General features: G+C 34.5%; 1 protein-coding gene across 2 annotated transcripts in view; it reads left to right on the top strand.

Annotated features, from left to right (window-relative positions):
• The first annotated feature begins 874 nt into the window (after window positions 1–874).
• The window catches only part of LOC116593263 (NKG2-A/NKG2-B type II integral membrane protein-like), a 43,474-nt gene continuing 31,443 nt past the window's right edge, over window positions 875–12,905 (top strand). Inside the window, exons 1-4 of one of the 2 annotated variants that reach the window (XM_032347276.1) lie at window positions 875–1,709; window positions 2,123–2,200; window positions 2,692–2,745; window positions 3,774–3,925. In XM_032347276.1, the coding sequence (XP_032203167.1) occupies window positions 1,505–1,709; window positions 2,123–2,200; window positions 2,692–2,745; window positions 3,774–3,925 (489 nt within the window). In that variant the 5' untranslated portion in view covers window positions 875–1,504. The remainder of the gene's footprint in view (window positions 1,710–2,122; window positions 2,201–2,691; window positions 2,746–3,773; window positions 3,926–12,905) is intronic. The other variant, XM_032347277.1, reaches the window with a different exon arrangement.

Here is a 12,905-nt window from a genome sequence, read left to right as displayed (position 1 = left end):
TTAATTACCATTTTAGATTAGTAAAAACTAAATAACTAGATAGGAAATAACTTCTTAAAACTCATACTTTGTAAGATTGAGAGCCAGGAGTAATTCCAGCTTTTACTAACTGCAGATCTCATTGACTGAATTATGAAATTACATTGAAATTATGAAATTACATTGAAATTACTGAATTATGAAATTACATTGATTTCAAATAGTGGAATCAGTTATACAACTAAAGCTACCCTCACTGCCTTTGACATTCGTAGACATTTCTAGAAGTTTGTGCCACCAGTGTTCTTCTTTAAAGAACTAAATTTTTAAAGGATTTATTGTTTATTTATTTGTTTGTTTGTTTATTTACTTATTTGACAGAGGTCACAGGTAGGCAGAGAGGCAGGCAGAGAAAGAAGAGGGAAGAAGGCTCCCTGCTGAGCAGAGACACACCCCCCCCCCATGTGGGGCTTGATCCCAGGACCCTGAGATCATGACTTGAGCCAAAGGCAGAGACTTAACCCACTGAGCCACCCAAGTGCCCCACAATCTACACTCTTATTTATCATTCTAAGCTTTCACTCTTTGCTATTAAATCAATTGTCAACTTCTGGGTTAATAAGTGCTTTTTAAAAATACGGGTTTGGGGGCACCTGTGTGACTCAGTCAACTGATTAACCATCTGCCTTTGGCTCAGGTCATAATCTCAGGGTCCTGGGAATGACTACAGTGTCAGGCTCTCTGCTCTGCAAGGAGTCTGCTTCTCCCTCTCTTCTATGTTCACACAAACACTCTCTATCTCTCAAGTAAATAAATATAATCTTTAAATATGTATATGGGTTTTGTTTTGTTTTGTTTTCAGTATGGTTCAGGTTTTGGAAAAGTTTAATGTGTCATGTGACATATAAAATCTTTCTTTTAAAATTTAATGATTTCTCAGAACTCCATAAATATTCAAAATAAGAGTTCACTTGATGGGGCTGCATTACCTTTTAGGTAAAGAAATGTAATTGTTGAAATAAAAGTAATTTACTCCAGGAAATTCCTATATGTACTAAACTTGTATTCCCAATCTCAGAACACCAATTTTTAACCAACACCTGATATAAAAATTGCCCCCCAAAATTGATGCAGCACTTTTTTTTTCTAATTTGGCATTTTAATTTTAAACCAGTTATTCTAATAATTTTGAAATGTTTTAGGGGATTCTGACCTTAAACTAATAAGGACAATATTATTCCTAAATTCTTTTCCTCTTCACTAATTTATTGCTTTACACTTTTCCAACTAATACTATTGTGTCAAGCATAGAATATTATTGTAAAAATAACTTATTATATCATGAAATGCTCTAAGGAAATTAGTACCAGATTTTACATTGTTCAACAGCAAATGAGTACTGCCACTCACCACACACTCCACCCACTGTGACTATCTCAGCAATCTTGTCATCACATACACTGTTCATCAAGTCCTTCAGTATAGTCCCATTCAGCCCTGTGCCTGACACCATGCAGCTGCAGAGATGAATAACCAAGGAGTTACCTATGCAGAACTCAATCAGGTTAAGGGTTCAAAAAGACAGCAAGTGAAAGCTAAGGGCACTAAAAGTCCTATTTCAGAAACTGAGCAGGAAATAACATATGCAGAATTAACTCTTCAAGATGCTTCAAATCTTCAAAATGCTTCTCAGAATCCTCAAAGGAACAGTGAGAACTCCCATTGCAAAGGTAAAACATGTAATACACACACAGTATAACTGTAGTATATGTACTATGATGTGCAGTTGGGCAGTAGAAGTGCAGAGAATGAGTGGGGAATGACACCTATTTTTCATTTCTGAAGATCAGAGCTTGACGTTGCAATATAGTGTTGTAATTGATATCTGAAGACTAACTTTGTTCCAGTTTTGTTGTAATTTGTAATCTTTACCAACATCTCCTGGGGTAATAAATTTACTGCCACTGAAATGTTACATTCTGAGAAGATTATAATGGTAGCTCTGGGTTTGGAGTGAAAGTTTTTATATGATTCTCTGCGCATCTTGTTGGTTCTCTTGTATGTACAGTTCCTAAAAGATTATTTCTGCCCATCCTTTCTCATTATTTTCATTTCTCTTCCAACTGTTTACCTTTATGTCCAGGGAAGCTCATTGCTGGGGTCCTGGGGATCATTTGCCTTATCTTAATGTCCACTATGGTCACAATAGCGGTTACTCCCGGTAAGTAAGTGTTTGAATGTCTAAAAGAGAATTTTTCACTTTAATGATCATCAGTACCTCGAAATATTGCACAGTACTATGGTATTGTCTTATCTCATTTTAATGCATGTGTGCTTTCAGTGTGGAATGGTTACTCTGAATTTGCCAAACGTAGAAATAATAGAATAATTGTAGGGAGTATTATACATATATTCAGACTTCATACCTCAAAAGCAAGTTATAGGAGGCAACTTATAGAGACATACAAATTACTTCTTGAGATTGTTTGAACAAAATGCTGTACAAAGTGGTGAGCTTTTGTTCTTTAAGCTTTTGAGTTTTTTCCCCCAACATGTTCATTACTTCATTAACCACTTACTGGTAAAATCAATTTTATTATAGAATTTTCTAATTCTAAACAATATACCAACTTTCAAACCAAGAAACTCAAATCATTATGTTTTATTTAGTTTAATATTAAGTTTGTATGAGTATTGCTTTAATTTTTCTAGTTACTGAAGGACCGAAACAGAACAAAACATCCCTGGAAACTAGGATCCAGAAAGGTACAAAATTTTCAAAATTCTGTTATTAGTATAATTTCTATTTTATCTCTATCTTAGGTTAGGAAAAGATGGTAATTGATTCTTTTTTTTTAAAGATTTTATTTATTTATTTGACAGACAGAGATCACAAGTAGGCAGAGAGGCAGGCAGAGAGGGGGAGGCAGGCTCCCTGCTGAGCAAAGAGCCTGATGTGGGCTTAATCCCAGGACCCTGATATCATGACCTGAGCCAAAGACAGAGCTTAACCCACGGAGCCACCCAGGCACCCCTGATAATTGATTCTTTTGAGGAAAACAAATTAGAAAATCATGTAGTAAACTCTCAGAAATAATAATTATAGGAAAGCATTACTTATTGTTACTTATTATTACTTATTATTATTACTTCTATTACTTATGAAACAGTATGATGAAATACTATTTAAAATCACCATACCCATGGAATGCCTGGGTGGCTCAGTTGGTTAAGTATCACCCTGCTGCTCAGGTCATATCTCAGGGTCCTGGGATCCAGTTCAGCATCAGGCTTCCTGCTTCATGGGGAACCTGCCTCTTCCTCCTCATGCCACTGCTCCGCTTCTGTTTGCTCTCTCTCTGACAAATAAATAAAATCTTTTAAAAACTAAAATATATAAAATAAATAAATAAAACCTTTAAAAAATTACAAAATCATCATACCCATAGTCATTGATTATCTTAAATTTCCTCCTGCTATAGCATGATAAAAGATAAACCATTCTACAATTCCAAAACAGTTGTTTTATTCAGTACTCAAAAGACATTTAGAGATTTTGTGTGTGTGTGTGTGTGTGTGTGCGCGTGTGTGTGTATTTGCTCTATATGAGCACATATATTAGGGCAAAAGCCTCAGTCTTCTGAGTGTATCACGTGTGTATTTTGTTTTATTTTTGCCAGCTTGTGAGGGATCATGGATATGTTATATACACATGTGTATACATATGTCAGTTGTCAATTTGCATTTTTTAATATTTGAACCTTTTTGGAGAATATCTTATAATTTTTGTCCAGCATATTACTGTGGTCATTGTCCAAAAGAGTGGATGACATATTCCAACAATTGCTATTACATTAGCACCGAAAAAAAATCATGGAGTGAGAGTTTGTCGGCCTGCGCTTTGGAGAACTCTACCCTGTTCTCCATAGAGGATGAAGAAGAATTGGTAAGATTTCAGATGTTTCCAAATTTTATTAAAAGCTTATCAATTAATATTATATTTTAGAGTTTATCCATCTTCATGTATGTATTTCTAGCTTATTTAAAGTCTGTTACTATTCCATAGTTTAACTCTGTGATATTTTATTTATATTTTTAAATCTTTATTGTACACTTGACAATTACCAGTTCTTGCTTTTCATAGAAAACCCTGCTTCTATAAATTCTCTTTTGCCTGAAATAATTTTATTGTTTAATTTTATCACATGTCAAGGAAATTAAACATATGATTGTGCAACTTGTTCACAAAGTAGTTAGAACCATGCAATTATAAATCAGAGCATGAAATAGAAGTTTAGAGCCTCTATCAGCCCTACCCATTTTAAAAAAGATTTTTATTTATTTATTTGACAAACAGAGAGATCACAAGTAGACAGAGAGGCAGGCAGAGAGAGAGAGAGAGAAGCAGGCTTCCTGCTGAGCAGAGATTCCCGATGCCGGGCTCGATTCCAGGACCCTGAGATCATGACCTGAGCCGAGGGCAAAGGCTTAACCCACTGAGCCACCCAGGTGCCTCAGCCCTCCTCATTTTAATAATGTGAAATAACTTTGTTTATTTTCAGACTTACATCAATGGGATAATGGAGTATGCATTTTTATGGGTGTCTCCTTTCACTCTCACATGATATTGTAATCCATCTATACCATTGCATTTGTCTAGAGTTTATGAATGCTCACTGCTGTCTAATATGAATAGGACCTTCTAAAAGCTAGTCCCAGAATTTTAGTTCCTCTTTAGTATGAGAGCACTATGAATAATTATTTTATGAAAAGCCTTTTCTATTTTTTCCATATATTATATTTATAATTTATTATACATAATGACTTAGTATATAATATAATTAGGGAATAGAAATGTTTTGTCATAATAAAATAATAATGTAGAAATACAGGATTATATCCCTGTGTGTATTCCTTGCCCATTTCTCCCAAATGGTGTTTCTTTTCCCTTATTAGAGTTTTTTTTTTTTTTAATTAATTTTTTATTTTTTATAAACATATATTTTTATCCCCAGGGGTACAGGTCTGTGAATCACCAGGTTTACACACTTCACAGCACTCACCAAAGCACATACCCTCCCCAATGTCCATAATCCCACCCCCTTCTCCCAAACCCCCTCCCCCCAGCAACCCTCAGTTTGTTTTGTGAGATTAAGAGTCACTTATGGTTAGTCTCCCTCCCAATCCCATCTTGTTTCATTTTTTAGAGTTTTCATCATGCTTTTAGATATGAGCACTTGTTTGAGTTTATGAGATGAAAATAACTGTGACTTGCATTTTTACTCTTACTGAAGTTATTTATGATCAGAATTTTAATAAAAAAACTAATGATGTACTATACCTTGGCCAATTAAATTTAAATTTAAAAAAATTAATGTTACCATCACCCAATTTATCATTTGGGTGTTAGTGAATACTTTGGACTGATTTCAGAAGTTAGTCAAAGTTCGTGAATATAATTTCCTACATGACTTTCCTGGATTTACCTTTTTCTTTATTTCTTTATTTTTTAAACTGTAGTTAAGGTTTATGATCCAATTGGAATTTATTTTTAGTGATGTATTTACGATGCTATGAGATAAAAGTAAAGGTTATACTTTTCTATGTCATGACCTAATTAAGAAGATCCAAGTGGATAAAAACTTTAAAACTTTATCTTAAAACTTAAAAATCTTTAAAACTTAAAACTTAAAAATTTAAATTTATAAAAGTTTTAATTATACATCCATACAAAGTTATAAATATACATCCATATATGCTCTAATATACTTTATATAAGTAGTATAGGTATTAGATATGTTTATATGGGTAATTGTATACACATATATCAGTCTACACAGTCTACACAACCCACAACACTCTCAGTAAAATGTAAAGCCTTACTTTCTGTTATGTACTTTACTGTGTCCCATTTATACTATAATTGTCTTAAATATTTCTCTACTTATGCTGAGAATCATGGATGTTATAATTTTGCTTCAACCGATGATTTTGCTTGAAATATCAAACAATTTAGACATCACAGGAGGTGAAGGAAAGTCCATTAGCCCTAATGGTAGTTCTATTCTTTCATTTATTGTCCCTTTCTTCCTGATGATCCAAGATTTCTTCTTTCATTGTTTAATTTCTGTTTAGATATTTCCCTTTAGCAATTCATTCAGAGTGAGTCTGGTGGTGACACATTTTCTTAGTTTTCCTTTTTCAGAGAATGCTATAATTCACCTGCATTCCTGAGCAGTATTTCTCCTGGACAGTTGAAGCATTTGATTGAGATAATGCACTAGTCTAAAACTTTTCTGTCTTTCTAGCATGCATTTCTTCCATTATTTTGCTAGGGAGAAAAAAACATTTTGAGGGCTGTTGCCTGTACCCCTTGGGTCTGTGAGTTGTCAGCCTCTCTGGCACCAGACTGGGACATCTAAAAGAAAGAGAAATTCTAGGGAGCTCATTGCCATGTCATTCCTTGGGTCTGAAGTGTGCAGGTCTGTCTGCTTTCTCATCATCTTTCTGAATCTTCGTATGTTGTCCTGTATGTAAAGTCCAGGGGTTTTAGCAATATTCAGTAGAAGGAAGAGGACGTCTGATCTACAGATGTTTTAATATGAATTTTCCTAAGACTAATATTGTTGGACTTCTTTCACTGTACTCATTTGCCACCCATACACATTTTTTGATGAAGTCATTTCTTGAAATATTTTGCTTATTATATTTTTAGTTTCTGTTACTGTATTTTGAGAATTCTTTTTATATCTTGACAGCAAGGCTTTTTACTAGATGTATGATTTACAAATATTTCCTCCACATCTATGGCTTGTCTTTCTTTTCTCTTCAAAAAGTAGAAATTATCCTGATGAGCCACGCTTCATCAATTTATTCTTTCATGGATCATGTTTTTGGTGTTCTAAGAAATGTCTGCCCAGTTTTAGGTCAGGCATTTTTTTCTCATCCGTTTTCTTGAAATTTTATCATTTACACTTAAGGATGATCAATTTTTAATATTTTTGTACATAGTATAAAGTATATATTTATTAGTAATATTGATAACTCCATTGTTTTCACAACATATGCTGAAAAAACTTACTTTCTCCACTGAATGACTGCAATGTTGTTGAAACCTGCATTCCATTTGTATGTGGGTATAGTTTTGCACTTTATAATCTATTTTATTAATATATTATGTATTTTTATGTCAATATCACACTTTAAAAACAACCTCTTTTTTAAACAGTGGGTTTATAATAGTTCTTTTTCAGAGTTATATATATTCTGGATCATTGCATCATTTCATATTTATTTCTATCTTTGTAAAGATATTTTAAAATTAAGAATGAACATTAGGGGTGCCTGGGTGGCTCAGTGGGTTAAGCCGCTGCCTTCGGCTCAGGTCATGATCTCAGGGTCCTGGGATCGAGTCCCGCATCGGGCTCTCTGCTCAGCAGGGAGCCTGCTTCCCTCTCTCTCTCTCTGCCTGCCTCTCCATCTACTTGTGATTTCTCTCTGTCAAATAAATAAATAAAATCTTTAAAAAAAAAAAAAAGAATGAACATTAGTTTTATCTGTAGCCTTCTGCACCACAGTTGTCACATTATTTGACCTTGTTTACTCTGCTAATATGACAGACTAAGCTGACGGAATTGTAAATGTAAATCCATGATGGTATTGCTTTAATAAATCTACTTATGTCATAATCCATTATTTTTATATATTGTCTGAATATATTTATTATTGCCACTGACAGATAATTTCATTTTTAAAATATTCCCATGAAAAATAATGAATACTGTTATGCTGAAAATAAAAAATAAATTTAAAAAAACCATAAGAGTGCAAAAAAAATGCACATATCACATATTCTATTAGCTTCTTTTTCTACCCTACAAGGGGTCTTTGGTTTTTAATTGCCTTACATTTTCTTCATTCATAAACATCTCAATATTCTGTCACTGAGTGTGGAAAGCTTTCAGAATGACAGATAAAAATGTATTAGAAGTTATAAGACACTTGATATTTTTATTTCGTTTTGTTTCAGTCTTCACAAGTTGTATTTCTAGGATTTTTTCAATTTTATGAAAATCCCGTTTTAAATAGTTGTGCACATTATCATAATATTCTCCTGTGGTAATTTTATTGTGATATAATGTACTTACAGATGGATGCCCATGGGATACTTGCCACCTGATGGCTGCATTTTCAAGTGTCACCATCACCTGCAATTTGTAAATTAATTTTAGCAGCACTGCAAAATGTCCCTTTCAAGTTCTTACCTGTATTTAAAAAAAGACATTTATATAAATGGAAACATATAGTATGCAGACTTTATTTTTGGTATTTTCAGGAGAAGCTAAACTTGTGCAATTCATCCATAGAGTTGCATGAAGATTCCAAATTGTCCAAACTCATTTCTGATCTATTGCCTGATTCTACTACAATGTATTCATCCATCCTATTGCTGATGCCCTTGGATATTTGGGTATTGATCCATTCGAGGCTTCCCTGAGTTATTCTACTATACATACCTCACAATCATCTTTCAGCTAAATGTATGTTATTATTTCTTCCTCTGTAGTTCTAATTGGTTCTTTTCTTTATATTTTCTTGAAAGGGAACTCTTCAGACCAGGCATTTTATAACTTTTTTCCTTTTGAGTGTAAATGACAAAGCTACAAATTGTCTCTAAACACTACATTCAATCCTACATAAGGTTTTGATGTATTCTTAGGTTAGTATCATCCAGTAAAGGGTATTTTCAAAGATTTCACCCTTGAACTGGAAATTTTTCAGAAATGTATCTTTTTCCACATTTGAAAATAGTCCATATTTCCTTCTGTTGTTTCTTCTAATGTTCCTTTGTCTTCAGACACTATACTTTGAAAATTTCCATCCCTGTTTATGACCTAGACCCCTTTCTATACATGTCAGTTATGTAAAACTGGTTCTTACAGAACAGACTTCCATAGGGTTCCTGATTTTCTGACTAGCTGTTCTCTCACTACTGACAGAAGAGCTTTTAAATCTTCAACTATGCTCATTGAATTATTTATCCTTCCAAATCTGTCACTTTCTATTTCATGTGTTTGAGGCCTGGATTCTGTTGTCAGGTGAATAATCTATGTTTATCATTGCTTTATCTTCCTCTTATATTGAGAGCTTTAACATGCTGAAATGTTTCTTTTAATTTCTAATAATATTTCTTATTTTAATAGCTACTTAGGTATTAAGATAGCCCTTTTTGCTCACATACACAGTTACTGTTTGTCAGGGGTATATTTTTCTAATCTTTTCTTACACCTGTTTGTGCCTTTGATTCTAAAGTGTGTCTGTTACAGAAAGCATATAGATGGATCTTACTTTTTTGTTTGGGATGACAACTTCTATATTTTTATTAGAATATTTATTTAATTTACATTAATGTGAATATTGGGTTAGTTGGATTTAAGTCTGACATTTGTTATTTATTATGTATTAATCTCTTGGTTTCTTCCACATTATGTGATATCTTTCGAATTAAATATATATTATTTTAGTGTTCCATTTTAATTCTTCTATTAATGTCTTAGCTATATTCTTAAGCTATTTCCTTGGTAGTTGGTGTAGGTATCACAAATATAGCTTATGTCTGGTTTTATTGAGATATAGTTGACATAATGCATTCTATGTATTTTAGACATACATTGTGTTCATTTGATATACTGTGTATTGCAGTATGATCACAATGATTATGTTAGATTACACCTTGACCGAGTGCTGGCCGGTCATAGCCATGTGTCAGGACCGAGGGAGCTGGGATGGAGCTCTTGCAATGGTAGTTTAGGTTGTGAAATGAGAACTGAGTGTCTTGGGATGCAGCAGTATGGTATCAGCAATGAGGACTCAGAGCCCTGCTATGGGCACCTAAAAGATGGGGTCAAGACAGTCGGAGCTTGCCACTAGCAATGATGGGTCACTTAAACTGCCTTAAACTAGGTAAAGGAAAGTGTCCAAGTAGCAGCAACCTGGTATTAGCAATGGCAGTTCAGAGTCCAAGCCTGGGATAGGGGTGTGGTTCAGAGCAGCAGGAGCACCTTTACAGTGAAGACCCAGACGCTTGACATAGACCCAGTGGGTGGGACTCAGCGCAGCAGCAGCATCTGCCCAAACCTAAGAGTAGTAATTGGGGTCCCTGAAGGCATGTTTCACAATAGCAACAGCTCCAGCCTCTGGGGTAGATGCAGTGTACGGCCCTCTGGGGTGTTCCATCAATCAGGATCAGCATCGGTGGGCACTTTTGATGCAAAAGCCACAGACGTCCCCAAAGGTGAAACTTCCTGGAGTCTCCTGCTCTCTTTCTCTCCATGTGGTGACTTCCTCTGAGGGGATTCCTGCAGGGCTCAATCACTCTCAGCTAAAGGGTTCGGTGATACAGTCAAAATTCTTGCTTTACTCTCTATGGCGTCGTCCTGGACTTTTGAACTCTATCAGGTTTCTAGCTGGTTTTTGGTTTAGAGATTTTCCTGAGTTGTATTTAGTTTGAAGCTGTTTAGTAATTATTCTTATCGTTTGTTGTGAGGCAGATAAACATTGGGACATTCTAGTTCTCCATCTTACTGATGGGACTCTTTACACACATGTTATTAACTGGTCGCCATCTACTTCAAATGAATTCTGACTAAATTCTGATAAAATATATTAAATGAACAGTAACATAACTCATTTCCTGACCCTAATTATTACAGGTATGCCTCAACTTATCAAAAATTTGTGTAATGTCACTTTGCTTTTATGAAAGACCTATGTTAGTGGCAGTTTTTCCCGAGCAACAGAAATCTGAAGGGGATTTTTGTTTTTAGGGAAAAAGGCAAAAAATGAAAATTGTGTTCGGTGCTGGTTTTGCTGTTACAGAGGCAGCACACCTCCCAAGTAGTGAGAGGGACCCCATCAGGTTCCTTCCTAAGAAACGATACTCAGCATCTCAGTATCAAGCATAACTTTGAATGGTGTTTTTCAGCATCTATGCTTCATCTCAATTTATTTTATGCATGCATTAGCAAAATGTGTCTTAAAGTATAAGAAAAACCTAAGAAGTTATTTTTTGGATCAGGGAATGCTGAACAAATTTTCCATGTATAATAATGGTAATTGCTTCTTCTATTTACACCATTTCAACATAGACAATATTTACAACATTTGGAAATGTTTCATTGAACACTTTACTTTCAGAAAGATTGGAAAACATGTACTTCCAACCATGTTGTACTGAAGCCAGGTAGTACTGGTTTCTGAACACCCATCATGCATGTGTTTTCCTACACTCTGTTCATGATTTCATGTTAATGATTTGAAATGAAGCATTTAAGGTGACTTTACACACAAAAAAATTAACAAATGCTAAAAATAATAAGGTATATGATATACATCCAACTATATATTGTTATAATGATGGCTTTAAATAATATTATCCTTTAAGGCAATTAAAAAAATAAAAAATTTAAAAAAAGAGTTGAAATACATAAACATATTTTAAAATTTACCAACATATTATTTCTGCTGATCTATTCCTTCTCATGTATATGCATTACCATCTACCATCATTTGCATTTAACTTGAAGAATATTTTTGGATAGCAGGTCTACTAAGTAGAAATTTTCTTAAGTTTTGTGTCCTGGGGTCTTTATGCACCCTCTTTTCCTTTTTAGAGCTTTGTTTATTTATTTGAGAGAGAGGGAGAGAGAGCAAGTGTGAATGTGGGAGGGCAGAGCGAGAGGGAGAAAGATCCTCAAGCAGAGTTCCCACTGAGCAAGAAGCTTATCATGGAACTCAATCCCAGGACCCTGATATCATAATTTGAGCCAAAAATCATGAGACCCACACTCAAGGTGCCTCTATGCACCTTCTTTTTTGAAAGACGGTTTTGCTGAATTTACAATACATATCTGAAAAGTCTTTTTCTTTTTGTGTGTTTATTTGGGGGTTTTGTGTGGGAGAGAAGTTGTTTTGTTTCTTCTTTTCAGTATTTCAGCTCTTGATTTGACCTTCCTTGTCTCTTATTCCTCGTTGTTACTGGTGAGAATTCATCTGTTAATCATATTGTTATTTTCCTAAATATAAGAATTAGTTTTCTCCGCCTGTTGTCAAGATCACCTCTTTTTGCATATTTGCCTTTTATTTTATTTTTTAAGTTGTAGCAAAAAAAAAAAAACTCCACATAATGTAAAATTTACCACGTTATTCATGTTAAGAAATATGCTGTTTTCTTAGTGCAGTTTTAGGTTCACAGGAAATCAGAGACAAAGCACAGAGATTTCTTGTATTCTCCTACTGTCTTCGAGTCTGTACACCCACAGTGGGTAGACGTTCTCATTTTCAGTATCCCTCAGTGGAGTGGTTCTTTTAATACAGTTAATAAAAATATATTGACACCTCATTGTCCTGCAAAGACCATAGTGTACTTTGAGGTATCTTCTTGATATTGTGCATTTTATGAGTTTGAAGAAATATGTACTGACAAGTACCAACCATTGTGAAGTTATACAGAATCGTTTTGTTGCTTTAAATCCTCTGTGCTCCACCTATCCATCCTCCCTTCCCCACGAAACACCATTAACCGATTTTCAATGTCTCCAGAGTTTTGGTTTTTTCCATGCTGTCATATATTTACATTTAAATATACCACACATTTTCACCAACTTTAAGCACACAGTTTAGGAGCGATAAGTATATTCACATTGTTGCCCAACAGATCCCTAGAACTTTCACCTTCTCAAACTGGAACTCTCTACTCATTAAACAATAATTTCCCTTCTGTACTTTACCATCAACCACCATTCTTTCTGTTTCTCTCAGCTTGACTAATTTAGATACTTCATATAAGTGGAATCATGTATTTTGTGTGTGTGTGTGTGTGAGAGAGAGAGAGAGAGAGAGAGGAAGAGAGAGAGAGAGGGAGACTG

Source organism: Mustela erminea, chromosome 6 (genome assembly GCF_009829155.1).
Source record: "Mustela erminea isolate mMusErm1 chromosome 6, mMusErm1.Pri, whole genome shotgun sequence".
NCBI classification, from domain to species: Eukaryota; Metazoa; Chordata; class Mammalia; order Carnivora; family Mustelidae; genus Mustela; species Mustela erminea.
Note: the sequence above shows the minus strand (reverse complement) of the source record. Positions and strands in the feature narration are given on the sequence as shown.